This window comes from Bos javanicus, chromosome 19 (assembly GCF_032452875.1).
Source record: "Bos javanicus breed banteng chromosome 19, ARS-OSU_banteng_1.0, whole genome shotgun sequence".
NCBI classification, from domain to species: domain Eukaryota; kingdom Metazoa; phylum Chordata; class Mammalia; order Artiodactyla; family Bovidae; genus Bos; species Bos javanicus.
In genome coordinates, this window is record NC_083886.1 from 43,397,641 (window position 1) to 43,418,173 (window position 20,533).

The 20,533-nt window shown below is 56.9% G+C and overlaps 2 protein-coding genes across 2 annotated transcripts; one reads left to right on the forward strand and one right to left on the reverse strand.

The window, feature by feature from the left end:
- Window positions 1–3,690: 3,690 nt before the first annotated feature.
- P3H4 (prolyl 3-hydroxylase family member 4 (inactive)) lies at window positions 3,691–10,550 on the reverse strand. Its single transcript, XM_061391803.1, has 8 exons — window positions 9,988–10,550; window positions 9,705–9,857; window positions 9,402–9,573; window positions 8,335–8,463; window positions 7,339–7,484; window positions 6,430–6,513; window positions 4,401–4,545; window positions 3,691–4,109 (listed from the first exon to the last, which is right to left on the reverse strand). The coding sequence occupies exons 1-8, from the start codon at window positions 10,462–10,464 to the stop codon at window positions 4,087–4,089; spliced, it is 1,329 nt and encodes a 442-aa protein (XP_061247787.1). The 5' UTR covers window positions 10,465–10,550; the 3' UTR covers window positions 3,691–4,086.
- A 974-nt stretch (window positions 10,551–11,524) lies between these two features.
- FKBP10 (FKBP prolyl isomerase 10) lies at window positions 11,525–19,515 on the forward strand. Its single transcript, XM_061391802.1, has 10 exons — window positions 11,525–11,891; window positions 14,407–14,552; window positions 14,871–15,060; window positions 15,175–15,320; window positions 16,058–16,247; window positions 16,367–16,512; window positions 17,085–17,277; window positions 17,620–17,762; window positions 18,006–18,169; window positions 18,492–19,515. The coding sequence occupies exons 1-10, from the start codon at window positions 11,644–11,646 to the stop codon at window positions 18,675–18,677; spliced, it is 1,752 nt and encodes a 583-aa protein (XP_061247786.1). The 5' UTR covers window positions 11,525–11,643; the 3' UTR covers window positions 18,678–19,515.
- The last annotated feature ends 1,018 nt before the right edge of the window (window positions 19,516–20,533 follow it).

Below are 20,533 nucleotides of genomic sequence, written 5' to 3' on the forward strand. Positions count from 1 at the left end.
TATGTCCTCCTCTTACCTCAGTTTCTCCACCTGAGTCATGGGCATGAGTGGTGCTCCCACCCCAAAGGCTGTTTGGGGGTCAAATGAGATGCTATCCGGGTACCCTGGTGCCAGCTGGGACCCAAGCAGGTAGTGATTATGGGGTGATGTGTCCACAGTTTATATTCCTAATCCCCAAGCCATCTTGGAGTTTGAGCATGCAGTCCTGGGAGCCCAATCTACTCTCCCTGGGCCTCAGTTTCCTCCATCCAGGAAATAGGGGCCATCTGCTGGAGCCATGAAGGCCCCTGAGTGGGGAAGCTGAGTGGGGCTTGGACCTGTCATTCTTTGTCCCCAGGGGAACCCTACTCTCCCAGAGAAAGGGAACACTAGGGTGAAACTTTAAGAGCTATTTCTCAAATCTAAGCAGGGAATTTTTTCCATTGGAATTTATAAGAACTTGGGGGGATCCCATGGGACTCCCCCACCCCATCCCCACTGACCCTGGCCGTCATTTCTCCAGATTCAAAAAGAGGCTAGTCTAAATGACCCGGAGCTTCCCTGGATAGCGCTAGTGGTAAAGAATCCACCTGCAGGTTTGATCCCTGGGTCAGGAAGGTCTCCTGGAGGAGGAAATGGCAACCCACTCCAATATTCTTGATTGGAAAATCCCAGAGATAGAGCAGCATAGGCTGCAGTCCAGGGGGTTGTAGAGTTGGACTTGACTGAGGGACTGAGCATACACACACTCTAAGTGATCCCAGTGAGTCTGTGTGATGATCCCAGGCCCACTAACATTTGGTCCAATCTAGGGAGCTGACCTTGGGAGGTGGGACCCAGCTATGGAATCAGGCCCAAGAGTGAGGCTGGATGGTCTACTTCCTCCCCTTCCTCCCTTCCTCCCTACCCCTCTCTCCTTCCTCTCTCCCTTCTGGAACTCTCTGCCTCCCTCAGCTGACAGCCTAAAGGGATAGAGAGACCAGAGGGTTCCTTCTCTAGCTCCCTTCTCTGAGCAACATGGATTTAGGGAGAAAAGTTTCAAACCCAGCTCAGTCACCCCCCTCTCCCAGGGGAATTTTGGGCAGGTTGCTTCTCACTCTTTGGCCTCGCCTGTAGCAGAAGGGAATTGATATCTATGTTGCAAGACTTTTTTTTTTTTTTTGGTATGTTCTGCATCTTCATTGCTGTGCGGGCTTTCTCTAGTTGCAATGCGCTACTCTTCACTGCAGTGCTCGGCCTTCTCACTGTGTTGGCTTCCCTCGTTTTGGAGCACCAGCTCTAGGGCACAGGCTCAGTAGTTTTGGCACAGAGACTTGGTTGTTCTGTGGCACGTAAGATCTTCCAACCAGGAATCGAACCTGTGACTCGCAGCTAGATTCTTTACCACTGAGCTGCCTGGAGAGCCCCTGCAAGACTGTTCTGAGGCAGTAAAGAACCTGCCAAGAGCCAGGCACACAGTAGGTATTTGACACATTGCAGCAGTGATTCTCTCTTCAGGATGGGGGCTTTCTGGGTCCAGGACACCTCTGTGGCATCTGAGTCTGGCCCTATTGTGTAAGGTCGTCATCCCCACTGGCCTTTTGGCCGAGTCTCTGACCTTATAGCCATTATGTTACACTTGGTAGGATGGCTGAGGTGCCCGGCTGGGGAGTTGGGGGCCAGGTAAGGAGAGGGCCCAGGGAGATAGAGATGTGGAGGAGGCGAGGGCGAGGGCGTCTGGGCTGGGTGGGGTTGGAAGAATGAACTGCAGGGCCCCAGAGGGCCCACGCTGGGACTCACTGGAACTCGGTCTCACCGGTTTGGGAAGCTGGCTGGGCAATAGGGAGACGCTGGCATCAGAGAGAGGTGGGAGGGGCTGGTGGCTGCCTGGGATGGAGAAGCTGAGTAAGGCCCCCTGGAAGGGCAGGGGCTGGGCTAACGCAGGGATGGGGGTGAGTGCTTCGAGAGGCGCGGCTTTCTGCTATCAGGGGACACACACACACACAACCCCTCATCCTCAGAGGCCACCCTTCGATGCACACGGACACACACATCCACACACTTTTTAAACTGCATTGCCCCCTCCCCCCTCCCAGTTCCCCTGATCCTCTCACCCTGCTCTATTTTTCCATCTCATTTCTCTTAGCCAGATAACTCATTTGTATAACATTTATTGTTTATTGCCTGTCTCCCCACAAGGATGCAAGCTTCAGGAAGGCAGGGTGCTTGGCTGGCTTTGCCCACTATTATATACGCTTAGCACCTACGGCGAATCCAGCATACAGTAGGTGCTCAACAAATACGTGATGAGGGGATGAACAAACCCTCTCGAACCACGGTCGCGAATGCTCGCACCTTCGGGGACGCATGCGCAAACCCCTTCAGTTGGCCCCCACTCCCAGCCCCGCGCCTGCCCTCAAGCTGCCACGGATACTCTCAGACACGTGCATACAGGCACACGCTCACACTAACACAACACACAAGAACACAGAGCTTCTCACTGTAGCCACACAGGCGCTTTCAGACTCACACCCAGCCCTCCGGATTCCAGAGCTAGTAGTCACTGCAGGCACGCTCCAGCTCGTCCCAGCTCCCCACCCTCCGCTGGGCCAGCCCCTCCCAGAAACAGGGGGCGGGGTCTCGGTGGAAGCTGACAACACAGCAGCTTGAGAGGGTGGGGTGGGGCGGGGCAGCCCTGGCACCCGGGAGCTCTCTGGAGACGCTGCCACTGCAGACTCACCTATGGGAGGGAAAAGTGAGATCACCGGCGCCCCCAGTTTTGACCCCGCCCAAGCTCCAGACTCAGACTCTGGCCTTCCTACCCTCATCTTCACCAAAGGCCCAGGGGAAGGGCATGCGGTGGGGCAGGGAATCCTCCTGGGTACCGAGATGGGCAGGAGCCCCGGCCAGGTCACCTGGCACATCTGGGCAGGGGTGTGGAGGCCGAGAACCGGGCTTACCAGCTTCAGCTCCACCCTCCAGTAGGAGGAGCTCCACCGCCCTGCCGCTGGGAGACATGTGGGCAGTGGGGCCCAGTGTCACCTAGCTGGCCCCAGTCTAGGGTCCCTCCCCAGGGAGACCCCCTTTTGCCCCCATGTCCCTGCTCTGGAACATGGAAACATGGATGGGTGGAGACACTGGTGAAGCATAGTGCTGGGTGGGAGGCACCTCCAGATTCTCTGCCCACCCCCTACCCCCCATTCCCCACCCCCAGTCAATGCAAGATTGTGCAACACGGGCTGGCAGTCCCACTGCCCCACGAAGTCTCATGTTATCAAGCCATGCTTCTAGGGCTCCTCTGGCCACTGAGGGCAAGTTCCCTTCGGTGTGAGCAGAGAGGGCAGGACAGGGCATGCTTGCTCTAGCTCTAAGGAATTTGGGTCAGTAAAAGCTTGGAAAGTAAAAACCGGAAGTAAATGTCCTTGGCCCCTTCCCCATACTCCCTGAGGGAAGTGATGAACTAGGAAAATACTAGACATCCCACCTCAGGTATCTGAAACCGGCATCTTCCCGGGACTCACGGAGAACTTCATCCTTACGCCCCCTAGCGGCAGATTGCAGTCGCAGGCTGATGCTCCTGGCAGTCACAAACACCCTGGGTCCATAGAGGCCAAATTATGGCCCCTCGCCTGTCTCCATACTTATTGATGAGGTGAGATGGGTGCAGAGCGGGGAGGAAGGACCTGCAGCGTTACCACTCCGCCCAGGGAAATCTGGACCCTAATTCTGTGATTCATTCAACAAGAAATGTTTATTGAGCACCCACTGCCAGTGTGCCAGGAACCAACCACGGGACTCCTGGTCCAGTGCTCTTCATGATGCCAGTTGCCTCTCTGCTGTGTGTGCAGTTCAGGCTGAGACCCAGCTCAGAAGAGCTGGAATCTTCTCCAGGAGACTGTCCCCACTGGGTGGGGAGGACACTGGGAGGAGGGCAGGCCTTCAGCAGCTGCAATACCACCATCCTGTGGTCCAGAGACCCAGAGAGGAGGCAGGAGGGGTCTGGGGAGCAGCGCTCACAGGTGGGACAGGATGGGGCCTGGTCAGCTCTGTCCATTTTCCATGTTTAATAAATAGTTCTTGTTGGACCCAGGCTTCCCAAGCTCTTGAGGGGTGCAGGGGGGCGTCTTCTCATGGTAATTCAGGTTCTGGCTCTGAAAAATGAAAGGAGAGGGCATTGGGGTTAGCCTTCCCATTGTCAACAGGCATCTGGGTGCTGTCCTGGGGACAGGTGGTGTGGGCAGGAGAGAGGGTCCTCAGGAACAGGTTCCTGCTTCAGGAAGGATGCTCCCCCACCCCTCGACCAGGTGGGACAGGGGTTGCTAACAGGCCGGAAGTCCCCAAAGAAGGAGTGCCAGCACCCTCTGCAGTCCAGTCCTCAGAGCCTTCTGTCCCTCACCTCCAGCCCAGGCTGTACCACCCATCCACCAGGACTAGTCACTGACCAGCCTCAGCCTCGTCGCCCTTGGCATCTGGCTCCTGCCACCAGTCAGCATAGATGCTCTCCTCATAGTCGCCCTCTCCTTCAAACTCGGCATCAGATGGGGGCTTCTCAGGCTCCACGGGTGGTTCTGTCTCCTCCAGCTCCATCTAGAGCAGCCCAGGATGGGTAGAGAAACCAGGTCACAACAGGCACAAACCCAGATCGGCTCCCTTCCTGGCCAAGGGACTCTCCCATCCCGTCTCAGTCCCAACCCCATCCCCCGCTTCCCAGCCTCATTCAAGATCTCACACAGGAATGACTTGAGGGTTTCTCCCAAAGTCCTGATCCCAAGCTGCCCCCTCCCTGAACTGATGCATGGGCTCCACCGGCAGAGCTTCAGGGTTGGTGGAAGCATCTCCCTCTCCACATTTATGCATCTCCCTCTCTCCTCTTTTATGCATAAATACCTGGGCAATACTGCTCGTCTGTGAATACTGTCTGCTCAGGCTGTTTTGCAGCCAGGAATGCCTTTACTCCCCTGTGCTCTTGTTTATCCCTCCAACACCAGGCATCAGCTCCAGGATGTGGCCCTTGATGCTGATGCTGGGTCAGGAGTGCCCTGAGCATCCAGGGTCCCAAGCTGACCTCTCTCATTGCACTACACTACCTGTGAGCTGCTTAGGTGAGGGGCTGTGCCTTTCAGCCCCAGTCACAAAGTCTGGCAAACAGCAGACAATAAATAACAGTAATCAAAATAGCTACCACCCCCTGAGCATCTACCATGTGCCAGCTGTACACTAAGTGCTTTATATCCTGGATCTCATTTAATTCTCACCACAGCAGTGTGAGATGGGCATTATTCTCCCCATTCAATGGATGAAGCAATGGAAGTTTGAGGGTTACTTAAGCCTGGCCTGGAGGCTGCCCAACTGGGATGTGGTGGAGCCAAGTCTGGTGAGCACCAAAGCCTGGGGACTCACAGTGCAGACCCAGCCCCCTGTTTGATGAGGGGTGGGGGGCATGGGTACGTGAACAGTGGAGAGGATAGATGAATAAGTACTGGGCGGCAACGCCTCAGAATTCAGACTCTCAAACCCTCCTTTAGAATCAATGTGATAACACACTGGGGGTCTTTCCTTCCTGGTGTACTGTGCTCATTCATTCATTCAATGGTTCGTTCAGATTCAGTTTCTGAGAGCCAGCCGTGTGCCAGCTGCTGTGGGAGGACTGGGAATAAGCTAGTCAAGGCTGTGGTTTTTCCAGTGGTCATGTATGGACATGAGAGTTGGACTATAAGGAAAGCTGAGTGCAGAAGAAGTGATGCTTTTGAACTGTGGTGCTGGAGAAGACTCTTGAGAGTCCCCTGGACTGCAAGGAGATCCAACTAGTCCATCCTAAAGGAAATCCATCCTGGGTGTTCATTGGAAGGACCGACGTTGAAGCTGAAACTCCAATATTTTGGCCACCTGATGCAAAGAGCTAACTCATTTGAAAAGACCCTGATGTTGGGAAAGATTGAAGGCAGGAGGAGAAGGGGATGACAGAGGATGAGATGGTTAAATGGCATCACTGACTCAATGGACATGAGTTTGGGTAAACTCTGGGAGCTGGTGATGGACAGGAAGGCCTGGCATGCTGCGGTTCATGGGATTGCAAAGAGTCGGACACGACTGAGCGACTGAACTGAACTGAACTGAACTGTCCCGGAGCACAATTCTCTAGGAGACTGGCTGGAGAAAGGCGCGAAGTGAGACGGATGAGGGCTGCAAATAACTCTGGTCCAGGGAGGCATAGAGGGTCATAATGGGCATGGCAGAGCCAGGACATGTAGCGAGGGCTTCCTGGAGGAGGCACCACCAGACCTGGGTCCAGGAGAAGCGAGATTCAGACGTGTAGAGAAGTGGGGCATGGGAACATGGAGCAGGGAGAGGGGGCAGGCGCAAAGAAGGCACAGGTAAAATGCCCCTGCCTCACAACAGCTGACTGCCAGGAGCTGTGTCTGAGCTCTGGCACAGCGGCCCACCAGGCCCGTAGGGCATAGGCCCCCTTACCTCATCATCTGACTGCAGGTACATGTGTGCGAAGTCTAGCAGCTCTCGAAGCTCAGCTGTCTGGTTGTGGTAGAGTCTGGCCTCCTGGGAGGAGGGAAGAAAAACAGGTGAGCCAGGCCTCCTGCTGCCAGATAGTGGAGGAGCCAGAGCTCCTAGACTCTGAGTCCTCTGGTCCTTTTCCACTCCAGGAGCAGGAAATGGGTGTCAGTTTACATGCTGATCAAAAAACTGCAGTTGCTTGATGCTGGGTTAAGAAGGATTCTGAGGGCTCAGTGAGAAAAAGCGCCTCAATCGATTAGCAATGTCTGCCACTGACAAGGAAACTGAGAGGTTTTCTTGCCAGTCATGCCCAGACTCCCAAGGGGTTTCCTCAGGTGGTTCAGGTTAGGAGGTCCCTGGGGAAGAAGGGTAAAGGCAAGCAGTGAGGGTGGGAGGATGGGTAGGGAACAGGCAGGGACACACAGATACTTTTTACCTCCCACATCCCAGGAGCTGTGCTGAAGAGGTAAGCTGGACTACCCCCATTTTGCAGGTGAGGCAACCGATTCAGAAAAGGTCGGTAATGGAGGACTTCCCTGGTGGTCCAGTGGCTAAGATTCCATGCTTCCCATACAGGGGCCCGGGGTTTGATCCCTGGTCAGGGAACTAGATCCCACATGCCGCAACCAAGAGTTCATATGCCACACCTAAAGATCCCGCATTCCACAACCAAGACTTGGTGCAGCCAAACAGGTAAATAATAAAGAAAGATCAGTAGTGTTCTCAGGACCACACAGCTGGTGGGTCTGAACCTAAGACTCCAACCATAACCCAAATTCTTTCTTTTTATTTTTCATCCTGCCATTGGAGGAAGCCAGGAATTTTTAAAAATCAAATCACAAGTTCTGAGAACGCCTTGGTGATGCCCACCTCCCGGGGCTGGAAGTCCTCCTCCTCCAGGCCCCAGCGGGCCCTGTGGAAGCGGTAATACACCAGGTTCTGCTGCATGACATTGTCTTCCGGGTCGAAGAGCATGTAGCTGGCGGCGCTGCGGGCGGCCTGGCGCACGTCGTTCACTGCAGGCAGAACAAGAGTGAGGAGTGGCCCCTGGCACGTCCCCCTCCTTCAGGGATAACCCTCACCTAACCCATCCCCAGCTCCCAATTTAGTCCAGTGCCCCTGGATCCCCAGCTGCCTCCCAGAATATCCTACTCAATAACAACATAAGCTAGAGTGTATTGAGCAGTTACCTGTTACCCTGTGTAACTCACTTAAGCCTCACTGTTACTGTCATCCCCAAATTACAGACAAGAAATCCAAGGCACAGAGAAGTTAGGTAAACTGGTCAAGTTCACACAGCTGGAGAATGAAGGCACTGGGGAATCAGAGGCTGTTGTCCCAGCCTTCAGTCTCTTTGCCAACTGGACCCCAAAGGGTCTCCTGGCCCCTTGTTCTTCAGCTCTTCCTCTCCAACTCCAGCCTGTCTGAATTTTGTCATCTCTGATTTGCAGACACCCTGGAGACTGACCTTCTTAGCCCCAGCTGATGCCAAAATCTCCCTCAAGTCAGGAGAGCCTTAAAGCCTAGTGCTACTTTTTATTAGCCAGGTGACTGACTCATGGCCCCTTGCCCTCTATGAGCCTTGGCTTCCTCATCTGAAAAATGGGTCCAGTAACAGCTACTGGTGGTTTGTGAGAGGATCCAGTGAGATAAACAGATGTGGCAGGGCTCTGTAAACTGTCGAGTACTGTGCAGTTGTTGACTATCTAGTCCTTCACCTAAGAGGCCCTCAGATTCTCCCCAGAGGCTGCTCTCAGCTTCTCACCTGCCCCCACCACCCTCCCATCACCAGGGATCCTCAGTTCTGACTCAGTTTCGCTCCTAGTGCAGTGCTTCCCCTCGCCCCAAGCCCACCAGGAGGCTCACACTTGTAGTAGGCAAACTGCAGGTAGTGATACATGGTGGCCACGAACTTCTCCACGAAGTAGCCGCCCACATTGGGGGTCAAGTTGGCTTCACAGTCCACCTTGCACTGCAGGGATTCTGCAAAGAGATCTTGCGGGGGAGGGGGAAGGCAGCAGTGAGGAGTTGGTGTGCTGAACAGCTCCAGCCTGCAGACGGGGATGACAGAGATGACCTCTAACCCCGGCTCTATCCACTGATGTCACAAGACAGTAAAGTGACAAGAGATGCTGAGGAAGACTACTTGGACTGGGCTGACTTACCCCCACAGCTGACCTGCCACCTTAAAGCCACAGGAAACCAGGGCTCTCTGGAAGAATGGGAGGTGAGGTATGGAGGTGGGACTAAAGCCCAAATATAGATGCTCAGGACAGTCCTTTCTGCCCCTGCAGATGGACTCCGCCTTTAGGGATCCCCAGACCAGCTGTATTTCTGGCCCCAAACTGCTTTCTGCATACACCTGCTGGGCTGATTCCCACCTCAGCACCTTTGCACCTACATCACCCTCTGAAGGTCCATGGACCCAGCCTCCCCAGATCCTTTTGGGAAGTCACTCCTTGATACACCCATGCCTGGCACCTTGGACACTGTCCGCTGTGTCTCCTGCACCCAGGGTGGCAGGTGTTCTGTTAGCCTCTGTCAGCCAACTGAAGGCTCTGAGGTCTGGATAACAACTCATGCCTGTTTGCCTCTCAAGCGCTTAAGAAACTGCTAGTCACTCAGTTGTGTCTGACTTTTTGTAACCCCATGGACTGAAACTCTCCAGGCTCCTCTGTCCATGGAATTCTCCAGGCAATACTGGGGTGGGTTGCCAGTTTCTCCTGCAGGAGATCTTCCCAACCCAGGGATCGAACCTAGGTCTCCTGCTTTGCAGGCAGATTATTTACCGTCTGAGCCGCTAGGGAAGAAGCCCTAAGCACTTAGGAGGCCTCTAGAAATGCGTGTGGAATGAATATTTGTGTCAAGGGGCCTTAGGAGTTCTGGGCCCTGTGGGTGTGAGGGATGCCCACTGGGGTCTGGGTGGAATGTACCTGCTATGGCTGGGTAGAAGTCCTTGAAATCCACCTGCTCGTGGGCCCCCTCGCAGCCAGCCAGACACCGGGCAAAGACAGCCAGGTACTCAGCCAGGGCCCGCTCCATGTCCTCGGTGCTCCCGCGGAAATCTCCGCTGTTGTAGAGCTTCACAGCCCGGAGGAACACCGCCTGGAGGGAGGGGACGCGCAGGAGGGTCAAGGGGATTCGAACACCTCCCCCTCCTCCACGGGCGCTATGCCGGGACGCAACTCGGAACTCATGGAGTTACGTCGGGGCGGGTCCTACCCCCGCCATCCCACCTCGTATGGCTGGGCCTCCAAGTCTGTGAGAGGCTCGTCGGCGGCGTCCAGTAGTCCGCGATAGTAGCTGAGATACTTGGCGGTGAGCTCATGCTTCGGGTTCCTCTGGAGGAAGGTATAGGCCGCGGCCACCGCCTTCTCCAGCCGGTTAGCCTGCAGGGTGGGGACGGAGCGGGTCAGCAGAGCCGGAGACCGCCACCCGGAGCGCGCGCAAGGGATCGGCGGTCGGGCTGCTGAGTGACAGCCGCGCTCCTCGCGACCCGACCGGGCGGCCGGCGCGCACCTTGAACTGAGCATAGTGCAGGTACTGGTAGGGCAGGCGGCTCTGGAAGTCGCGCAGCAGCTGGCGCGGCGGGTAGGGCACCTGGAATGCGGGCAGCGAACGCTTGCAGCGCCGTAGGCAGGCGGCGCGCTCCAGGACGTGGCCGAAGAGCCGCAGCTCGCGGGCCCACTCGTCGCCGCCGTCGGGCCCGGGGAGCGCGGGGCCCGGGGGTGCGGCGGCGGGCGGCGCGGGGCCGCTGCAGTTGGCGTGGCAGAAGGCCTCGCTGTCCCGCAGCAGCCGGTGCAGCCGCAGCGCCGCCTCGAGGTAGCGCGCGCTCTCGCGCCAGCTCTCGCCCTCGTACTGCTCCAGCGCGTGCCCGTAGGCCGCGGCCAAGGGCATCAGGTCCTCCGGCGGGAAGCCCCGAAAGCTGTACTTCTCGTACTGCGCCCCGGCGCTGCCCAGCAGCAGCCACAGCAGCCCCCACGCCGTCCGAGCCATGCCCGCTCCGCGCCGGCCGGCTCTCCCCGCCGCGAGCAGGCGTCCGGGTCCCGCTGGCTGGCAGGCGGGCGGGCTCTGGGGCCGGGGCCTGGCCGGCGCGCCCGCTGGGTCTTAGCGCCGGGCACTGGGGGCGGTGGTGGTGGTGGGGGTGGGGGGCGGATGCGAGGCGGGGTGTGGCTTGAGTCAGATCCCCCAAGGGGCCGAGGGATCTCCACTCTTTTCATAGAGCCGACACTATCCTGAGTCCCTGACCTCCTGCCCTTGGGGGTCCTCCCCTCGGCAGATGGTGTGAGTGTGGGGAACGCTTCCGGCCGGGATGCGGAGCCCAGAAAGCCCCTTCCAGGCAAAGGCGTTCCCCTCGTCCCCGCCTTAAGATAGAGAAATTGAAGGAAGTGTTACCTCCCTCTAGTTTGCCCAAGCCCTGAAACCTGCTCTTCCATTCATCACAGCGGTCCTTCTGCTCACTCCCTACCCCCAGCCCCCAAGAGGTGACCCCAAGGGTACCCTCCAGCCTGCGACAGGGAAGCACATCCCTGGTTTTACCCTGCACACCCCCCACTCTCACCACCTCCTATTCGATCCCCATTCCCACGTCAGAAAGTCCTCTCTGGCAGTCCAGCTTTTGCAGGACAAAGAAGCTCGTTCCGGGAGCGGCTGTCCCTGGGACAGAAGGGTGGGAGGGAGCATCGAGATCGCCTCCCCGCCCCCGACTCTGGAGCTTCACCAGTCACCTGGAGAGGCCTAAATTGGGGGTTGCCTCCCAAACAAGCAAGGAATGCCTCAGCCCGGCTTTAGGACCCGGGGGGCTCCAGAAAAAAAAAGACTAGGAACTTTTTTATTTTTTTCTGTCGGCTCCGCTGTCTCAACTTTCCAGAACTTCCCTACCCCTCAAGGCCCCAGGTCTCTGGGCCCCCAGGGTCGGGGTGGGCGCAAATCTGGAGGGCTTAGCGGTGCTTTCCTCCGACTCCAGCAGCCTGGCCCTCCTCCTGTCCCACCCCTCTTGCCCCCGCCCCGCCAGCTCAACCTCCCCAGCCCCCATTCCACGTGGACCAGCCAGGGCGGGGGTGGGGATGGAGCACAGGAAGAGGGGGAGCCTGCTCTGGGAGAAGAGGGGAAGGAGTCTGGCAGCCGCCGCACTCTCTCTCGCCCTCACTGCCGGCCGTCCCAGCTCCAGGCACCATGCTCCGCGCGGGCCCCCCCAGCCACACCCTCCTCCGGCTCCCCCTGCTGCAGTTGCTGCTGCTGCTGCTGGTGCAGGCCGTGGGGAGGGGGCTGGGCCGCGCCAGCCCGGCCGGCGGCCCCCTGGAAGATGTGGTCATCGAGAGGTACCACATCCCCAGGGTCTGTCCCCGGGAAGTGCAGATGGGGGATTTTGTGCGCTACCATTACAACGGTACTTTCGAGGACGGCAAGAAATTTGACTCGAGGTAATGGCTTGGGTGCCCCCAGACTCACCATTTCTCTTCCCCGAGCTTGGGGCCAGGCTCTCTCAGTCTTAGGGTTCCCTTGTTGTCGCCTTTAAGCTGTGTCTGCATGCGCCTCCTCACACCGCGATCCCCCAGCCGCAAACAGCACCCTGAGTGGGACAACTAGACATCTCCCCGGACATCTCTGCCCTCAGTTTCAAACTTTCGCCTCTCAAAAGACCTCATTTGCTTTCACACAAGCCTCCTCTGTGCTCCAAAGTGCTTGAGAATCGAGAGGAACTCGGCGTTTTATTTATAGCCAAGGAGGGGGTGTTCTGGTTCATAGAGGTGGGGGAAGGGCATGGTCCCTGCTGCGTGCGAATCGTCCAGGGATCTCAGCACAGGACCCTCGACCTTTCCATCCACGTTGACTCCCTTTGTGGTTCCAGCCCCAGGTTTCAGTGCCTTTGTGTTTAGAGAAGGAGTAAGCGGAGGTTTGGGGGGAAAGGGGTGGGGGTTTTCAGCAGCCAGTGGGGTAAAGCAGGTGGCCCTTCTAAGACAGCAGGATGGATCAGGGAGTGCAGGGCACAGATTGGTGTAGGGACCTGTCTACGTGTCACACAGTCACACATGCCACCCTGGGCTCCTCCGAGGGTTTTCCTGCCTCCTTCTCCATCTTGGCTCCACCAGGTCAGTGCTGCAGCCCATCTTTGGGATTTGAGAGACTGGCTTCTGGTCTGGCCCAAGCTTCTGGTCTGCTCTAGCAAGTTCATTTTTCTTAGTGGGGGCAGGGCTATACGCCAGGTCAGCCTCAGTTAAAATTAGGGTCCTGGTGGTCACACACACAAGCCCCCACACCACACCCCAAGAAGTCAGTCCCTCTTAGAGATGTCACCAAAACACACACTTCAGCCTGCAGAAATTAGTGGCCATGGGAACTTGCCTCGTGGTCCAGTGGCTAAGACTTCATGCTCCCAATGCTGGGGGCCCAGGTTCTGTCCCTGGTCAGGGAATTAGATCCCACCCACGGCAACTGAGTGTTTGCATGCCACAGCCTGCATGCTGCACCCAGTGTAGCCAAATTATAATTAATTAGTTAATTTTTTAAAGAAGGGCCATAGCTTTGGAGCCAGGCAGAACACGAACTCCTGAGACCAAGACCTTGGGTTCAAACCCAGACTGTAATCATGGACAAGGAGTTTTGCCTCTTTAAGCTTTACTTCCTTCATCTGAAAAATGGAGATCAAAAAGCATTCTGAAAAAATGAGTCCCTACTTCCTAAGGCTGCTGTTAGGACTCAAGATGATAAAGTGAACTTCACACAGGACCTGATGGTTTGCAAGCAGCTTCAGCACACCTTAGCCTTGACTCTGGGGAGAACTCTGGTTTAACTGGTAGAAACTTCTTGCCATGCTTGAGCTCTAATAAGGGCTCTGTGAAGTGAGCAGGCCAGACATGCAACCATCTCAGTGGGCAAAATGTGGCCTGGGGAGTAGCCAGGAGTACAGTTCTGAGCCCATGGCCACAGAGTGGAAGCGGGGTTGGGAGTTGGCGAATGACCTCCCTGCTGGGGACTCTGCTGGGCCCAGTTCACGAAGTGCTGAGTTTGGAAGACTTTCACCACTCATGACTCCTTCCATCAAAATGCCAAACTCTCATCCTTCCTTAATTTTGGAAAACTTGTAAGTTAAAACTGTAACCAAAAACAAAAGCTATGGCAATTTTAGAATAGGCCTTTTCAAAATTGAAAACCTATTCCTATCCTTGGCCAGCTCTGCTTTCCCTTCCTTTCCTCCGTGAATTGATGGTTTGGTGGCCCACATGTGGGCTGTGGAGTTCAACAGACCACACATTATCTGTGTGACCTTGGGCAAGTCACTTGGTCTCTCAAGTCTCAGTTTTTCTCCTAGGAAAGATAAAATCAATAAAGCCCATTTTGGAAATTCCCCACTGCCATGGCCAGGGTTCAGTCCCTTGTTGGGGAACTAAGAACCCACAAAGCATGTGGTGCTGCCAAAAATAATAATAATGCCCACTTCTTAGGGGACAGGATTATATAACATAATGAATGCAGAATGCCAAGCATTTTGAGACTTTCCTGGCTGTCCTGTGGTTAAGACTGCAAGCTCCCAATGCAGGGGGCAAGGGTTTGATCCCTGGCATGGGAACTAGGATCCCCCCATGTCCCCATGCCCCATGTTGCAACCACCACCAACAACAAGCAAAAAAGCCAAGCTTTAGCATTTCTTCCTGCTGGATAACTGGTCTTCCCAACCCCAATCCCCTGCTCCGCCGCCCTCCGATCCCCGTGTCTGTACTTCCCACTCTGGCCTCCTCGGGGACCTCCTTTTGTCACAGCCCACCCTGTTGAGGTGAGAGTCGCGGCCCACCTCAGGGAAGGCTTGAAGAGGAGACAAGGAGCCGGTGGATCGACATGTGTGTGTAGGGAGGGGGATTGTGTGTGTGTGTGTCTCCCGGGCATGTATGTGATCATGAGCAGAGGTCACTGCATCGCATCTGTCCCCTCCCTCCCCAGCTATGACCGCCACACCTTGGTGGCCATCGTGGTAGGCGTGGGGCGCCTCATCACTGGCATGGACCGAGGCCTCATGGGCATGTGTGTCAATGAACGACGACGCCTCATTGTGCCTCCGCACCTAGGCTATGGCAGCATCGGCGTGGGTGAGGAGGGCTGGGGCCTGGGCCTGGGGATGGAGGAGATCGGGAGGCAGAAGCAGGGACCCCAGGGCCAGAAAACGGAAGCTCAGAGAGGGAGAGTGACTTCCAAGGTCACACTGCATGCGCAGACTGAATAGCAACAAGCCTGGGACTCACATTTGGGTCTCCTGCCCCTGGGGTGGGAGGAAGGACAGCGACAGGCCCGGGTAAGATCCTCGCTTGACTCAGGAGAAGGGGACCTCGGGTTGGGGAGGGCAAGGCCAAGCTGGATGCTGAGACCTCCATTCCACCCCCTACTCTGGGGCTGCTTCACCCTCACAGCGGGGCTCATCCCCCCCGATGCCACCCTCTACTTTGACGTGGTCCTGCTGGATGTATGGAACAAGGAGGACACCGTGCAGGTGAGCACCTTGCTGCGCCCACCCCACTGCCCTCGGATGGTCCAGGACAGTGACTTTGTGCGCTACCACTACAACGGCACGCTGCTGGATGGCACTGCCTTCGACACCAGGTGAGGGCTGGAAGAATCCCTGGGATCCAGGGGACTGTGACATGCAGTGGGGAGTTGGGGGCCATCCTGCCTCTCCCACCAACAGCAGCCTCACCTCTACCTCCTTCTCCGCAGCTACAGTAAGGGTGGGACTTATGACACCTACGTGGGCTCTGGCTGGCTGATCAAGGGCATGGACCAGGGTCTGCTGGGCATGTGTCCTGGAGAGAGAAGGAAGATCGTCATCCCTCCATTCCTGGCCTATGGCGAGAAAGGCTATGGTGAGGACAGGCAGGGACTCTGGGATTCTCTAAAAGTGGGCTGCCATGTACAGTTGTCCAGGTTGAATACTGCACAAGGACACCCAGCCAAAGAGGCAGAATGGGATGAAATCTAGCCCTGGGTGATCGCCTCATTAAGAAGGGGTGCATCAGAATTCCCTGGTGGTCCAGTGGCTCTTTCACTACTGGGGCCCGAGTTCAATCCCTGATGGAGGAACTAAGATCTCGCAAGCCATGGAGCATACCCCCCCAAAAAAAGAGAAGTACTTTATTCTTTTAAATTTTTATTTATTTATTTATGGCTGTGCTGGGTCTTTCTTGCTGTTCACAGTCTTTCTCTAGTTGCCTCAGGTGGGCTCAGTAGTTGTGGAGCATGGACTTAGTTGCCTCACAGCACATGCAATCTTCCCGGACCAAGGAGCAAACCTATGTCCCCTGCATTGGTGGCCGGATTCTTAACCACTGGACCACCAGGGAAGTCCCCATATTCTGCTTTATTCTGCTTTACTCAAAGGCTCATATGGGCTGGTGGTGGTCTTGGGGAAAACCCAGCTCCAGCCTCACAGGGGAAGAAGCAGGGCTCCGGCCTCACAAGGGAAGCAGCATTGGAAGCAGCAGAAAGGGCTCTGGAAAGCGGGGTTGGCACCTTTTTTGGGTGGTGCTCACATAGGCCTTCCTGAGTCGAGAAGCCCCGTTCTGTTCTCCACGTGTATGGTTCAAGCCTATCCCTTCCCCAGGGACTGTGATCCCCTCACAGGCCTCGCTGGTCTTCCACGTCCTACTGATTGACGTCCACAACCCAAAGGACACCGTCCAGCTGGAGACACTTGAGCTGCCGCCTGGCTGTGTCCGGAGAGCCGTGGCTGGGGACTTCATGCGTTACCACTACAATGGGTCCCTAATGGATGGCACTCTCTTTGACTCCAGGTCCGGGGAGGGCAGGAGGTCCTGAGGAGGATGGTGGGGGCTGAGGTGGTCAGAGCTGCCTGGCAGGGCAGGGCCCCTGTGACCCCCTTGCTGGCCCCCCACCCCGCCTTATATTGCAGCTACTCCCGGAACCACACCTACAATACCTATGTGGGGCAGGGCTACATCATCCCTGGGATGGACCAAGGCCTTCAAGGCTCGTGCATGGGGGAGCGCCGGAGGATCACCATCCCCCCCCACCTTGCCTACGGGGAGAACGGGACTGGTAGGCTTGCTCCCAGTTCCCCAAGCCAACACCTCAGCTCCTCCTGACCTAGCCCTAATGGGGTGGGGGGATTTCCAGCCACTGCTCTGCCCCTGTCATCACAAAAACTGGTTCCCCACCCAACTCTTGCTGCAAGGACTTTATCCTTTCCTCCAGGGGCAGTCCCCTGCTTCTCCCCTTCCACACTGGAAAAGGGCAGCCCACTTGTGAGCTTGGGGAGGGAGGGTGGTACAGCCCCAGGAAGCAAACAGACCTGGATCTGAGTCCCAGCTTTGCTGGAAACCTTAGTGTGCTCACCTGTAAAATGGAACTAATCACATTGATCAGCAAAGTCAGTCACTGGGAGGTTGCAAGATATACCTGTAAAGGGCTTTCTAATTGGCATGTCCCTCCCCTCTCCTGCCCTGCATCCTCACCCCTACAGTGTATATGATAAGAGTTGACCATGTGGACAAATATCCCATCCCATCCTTGCTTAGAATCCCAGGACGGGGAAGTCTAGGGGCCTCCGTGGAAACCTGGAGCAGCCCCTCCGTGACCCCAACTGATCCACGCCTCCATTCTGGCCCCAGGAGACAAGATCCCTGGCTCTGCTGTGCTGATCTTTGACGTCCACGTGATCGACTTCCACAATCCTGCGGATCCAGTGGAAATCAAGACACTGTCTCGGCCCCTGGAGACCTGCAACGAGACGGCCAAGCTCGGGGACTTTGTTCACTACCACTACAACTGCTCTCTGCTGGATGGCACCAGGCTCTTCTCCTCGTGGGTCCAGGGCAGGGCCAGGGCTGGGCAGGTGGGTGGGCATGGGCCAGGCATGGGGGGGTCCTCCTAGGAGCACCCCCTAAGTTCCCACTGAAGCTGAAATTCTTGCCTCCAGAGGCAAAGGGAGGGTGAAGTAGGTAGTAGGGGGAGCGGCTGGTCCCACTCTGTGGAGGGCAGCCGGAGCAGGTGCCACACTGCAGGACAGGGTCCGGCCGAGAAGGGGACCGTGCTTACCTCTGCTCACTGGGCCCCGGCACCCTGCCCTGTGGGGCAGCCCCAGGAATGACTCAGGAGCCAGGGACCAGGGCGACTGCTGACCCGGGAATCTGCTCTCCCCACTAGCCATGACTACGGGGCCCCTCAGGAGGCGACTCTGGGGGCCCACAAAGTGATCGAAGGCCTGGACACGGGCCTGCAGGGCATGTGCGTGGGAGAGAGGCGGCAGCTCGTGGTCCCCCCGCACCTGGCACACGGAGAGAGCGGAGGTGAGGGGTCAAGACTGGCCTGATCTCTCCTCCCCTCTGCCCCTGCCCGCCTGGGGCCTTGCTGGCTGGTGGGAGGGGTGAGGGGAGCCTTCTGGGTCATTCTGTAGGGTGGTTCTGTAAACGTGCCCTGCCCTACTCTCCAGCAACCCCAGTGGGCAGCTGAGGCCTGAGGGCCAGGTGTGCACTGGGCAGGCTGTGAAGTGGGGTCTGGACCCTCCCCTTCTCTGCTCCCCATTCCTGCAGCCCGGGGGGTCCCTGGCAGTGCTGTGCTGCTGTTTGAGGTGGAGCTAGTGTCTCGGGAGGATGGGCTGCCCACGGGCTACCTGTTTGTGTGGCACGAAGACCCTCCTGCCCACCTGTTTGAACACATGGACCTTAACAAGGATGGCGAGGTCCCCGTGGAGGAGGTGGGTAACGAGTTCTCGCCTTCTCATAACTGTCCACACAGTCACCCAGCAGAAACCCCCAGCATGGTGGCGTCTAATGAGAACAGGGCATGTGCCTACTGCATCCCTGGCCCTCTACAGCTCACTGTGCCTCAAGCCCTTGTCCCCACCTTTTCCTCTGGCTACCTGACCCCAAGCACGCCCTCTGCCCCCCACCTCCCCCCCACCCCCCAGGACACAGCACCAGCTCCTCTCCCTCCTCCTGGGAGCCCATCCCAAGGCCAGCCCAGCTGCTCAGGCAAGACGCTGTCTCCCCCTCCCCTTGGCTCTCCCCTCTCCGCAGTTCTCCACCTTCATCAAGGCTCAAGTCAGTGAGGGCAAAGGCCGCCTCCTGCCTGGCCAGGATCCTGAGAAAACCATAGGAGACATGTTCCAGAATCAGGATCGCAACCAGGATGGCAAGATCACCGCCGAGGAGCTCAAGCTGAAGTCAGACGAAGACCAGGACCGGGTCCATGAGGAACTCTGAAGGGCAGAGGCTTGGGCCTGGATGCAAAGGCTCACATCGAAGGGGACAGTGGGCAGTGGGGCTGGCTTCCCAACAGCCACCCTCCCCTCTGCCGGGATGAGGTCTGGAAGCATCTAGAGAGTGGTCGGAGGGGACAGCTCTGGTCTTCCCACTGCCTGAGAGTAAAATCCACAGCACAGACCTCTATTCGGTTTTTCTCTGCCAACCCCAATCCCCTTCCTTAAAAGGAATTACAAAGCCACCGGGGGGATGGTAGACTGTGGGGGTTGGCCGCCCCTCACTCAGACCTCCCCTCCACGTCACCACTGAGCAAGACCAAACTCATTCATTTCCCCCAACTTGCCCTTTACCTGTATTTACCCTCGCCATCTTCAACCCCCGCCTGCAGCCCGCATTCCTCGTCCTGGCATCTCCCCAAGAACATGAACCCCCAGCTTTCCACCCTCAGCTCTGGCTGGTTCCTAGGGAAAGGGGGCGGTTCCAGGGGGGCAGCCCTACCTCACCTTCACCTGTCCCATCCCCCTTCAGTGTGGTGGTGGCCAAAGTGCTCCCAGGGTGCTATACATCAGAGCTGGGCTTTGTGTCACCTTTCATCCCTAAAGAAGGCTGCCTTCTGCCGGGACCAAGGACCAAGCAAAAAATGAAGGGTGGAGATGAGGAAACCTACTTGGATGGATCTGAGCGCTATGGAACCCTTGGTTTAGGGCTGAAAGTTGAAGGAGGGGCTCACTGGGGACTGAGGGGTGACAGGGGGGTGAGCAAAGCTCTGCACACTCCAAAGACTAAACTGGTTTCAGACCCCCCTCCTCCTTTGTGCCAAATAAAACACTAAACCAGAGGCCTTGGCATGTGGTCTTTCTGGGGGAGGGGCCCTTCGACCCATGTGTCCAGAGGAAGGGGAGCTGAGCAGGCTGCCTCCATGGCCCTTCAGTTCAAGATGCTGTCCCTGGGTCTGTGCCTCCTGCCTCTCTCAGGCTCAGCTGGGACCCTCATCATGAGGGTAAGTGTCCACAGAGGGGAGGAGCCTGTGGGCCAGGATCCTGGTCTCACTGCCCCAGCTCAATGAAAAACAAGGTCCCTGAAGTCAAACACGATGTACAAAGCTCAGCGATTTAAACAAACCACAGTTTGGATTCTCCTTTCACAAAAATCAGTTCTCATACAATATTCCCACCTCTCCCTCCTCCTGGCTGCCAGCTGTTCCCACCTGCCTGATGCGTCTTCCTCTCGTCATAAAGGTAAATGAGTTCAAACCTCGTCTTTTTTTGGCTGCTGTGGGGCTTAACGGTGGCATGTGAACTCTTAGTTGCAGCATATGGTGGGACCTAGTTCCCTGACCAGGGACTGAACCCTGCAATTGGGGACGCAGAGTCTTAGCCACTGGACACAACCTCTCATGTTGAGGAAGGAGTCCCATCAGCCATCAGTCAGGCCATCTGTCCTCATCTGCTTGGCTGGACTCTGGCCAGTAAGAGAGATGACCCTAGCCATCTAAGGAAGGGGTGAGGTGCATGGGAGAGAAAATGACCAGCCTGGACTCACACCCTGAACTGCCCCCACAAAAACCACAAGCACTGAATTCTCCCCCAAGACCCTGTGAGAGAAAGAAGCTGCTCCCCACATGACTGATATTCCCTGGTCCCAGAGCATCCAGATAGCACCTCAGGGTTGACAGACCCAGCCTTAGGGTAACCACCCTCCCCCAAGCCTGACAGGACAGCCTAAGCCGACGTGGAGGGAGCGTGATGCATAAGCAAGGGCGGGCTCTGTCAGAAACGCTGCAAGCCCGCTCGAGCTCCCAGCTCTAGCCTTTGGGCAAAGGACTGGTCCTTCCTAAGTGGACCTGCACTCCTGCA

Bases quoted from the DNA above. Each gene is read 5' to 3' on its own strand.
- P3H4 (XM_061391803.1), bottom strand. From the start codon at position 10,464: ATGGCTCGGACGGCGTGGGGGCTGCTGTGGCTGCTGCTGGGCAGCGCC. The intron at 8,464-9,401 runs GTACATTCCACC...CTCCCCCGCAAG, and splicing joins CTTCTACCCAGCCATAGCAG to ATCTCTTTGCAGAATCCCTG. The intron at 6,514-7,338 runs GTGGGCATCACC...CCCTCCTCCCAG, and splicing joins AGGACTTCCAGCCCCGGGAG to GAGGCCAGACTCTACCACAA.
- FKBP10 (XM_061391802.1), top strand. From the start codon at position 11,644: ATGCTCCGCGCGGGCCCCCCCAGCCACACCCTCCTCCGGCTCCCCCTG. The intron at 16,513-17,084 runs GTAGGCTTGCTC...TTCTGGCCCCAG, and splicing joins CTACGGGGAGAACGGGACTG to GAGACAAGATCCCTGGCTCT. The intron at 17,763-18,005 runs GTGAGGGGTCAA...CCATTCCTGCAG, and splicing joins GGCACACGGAGAGAGCGGAG to CCCGGGGGGTCCCTGGCAGT.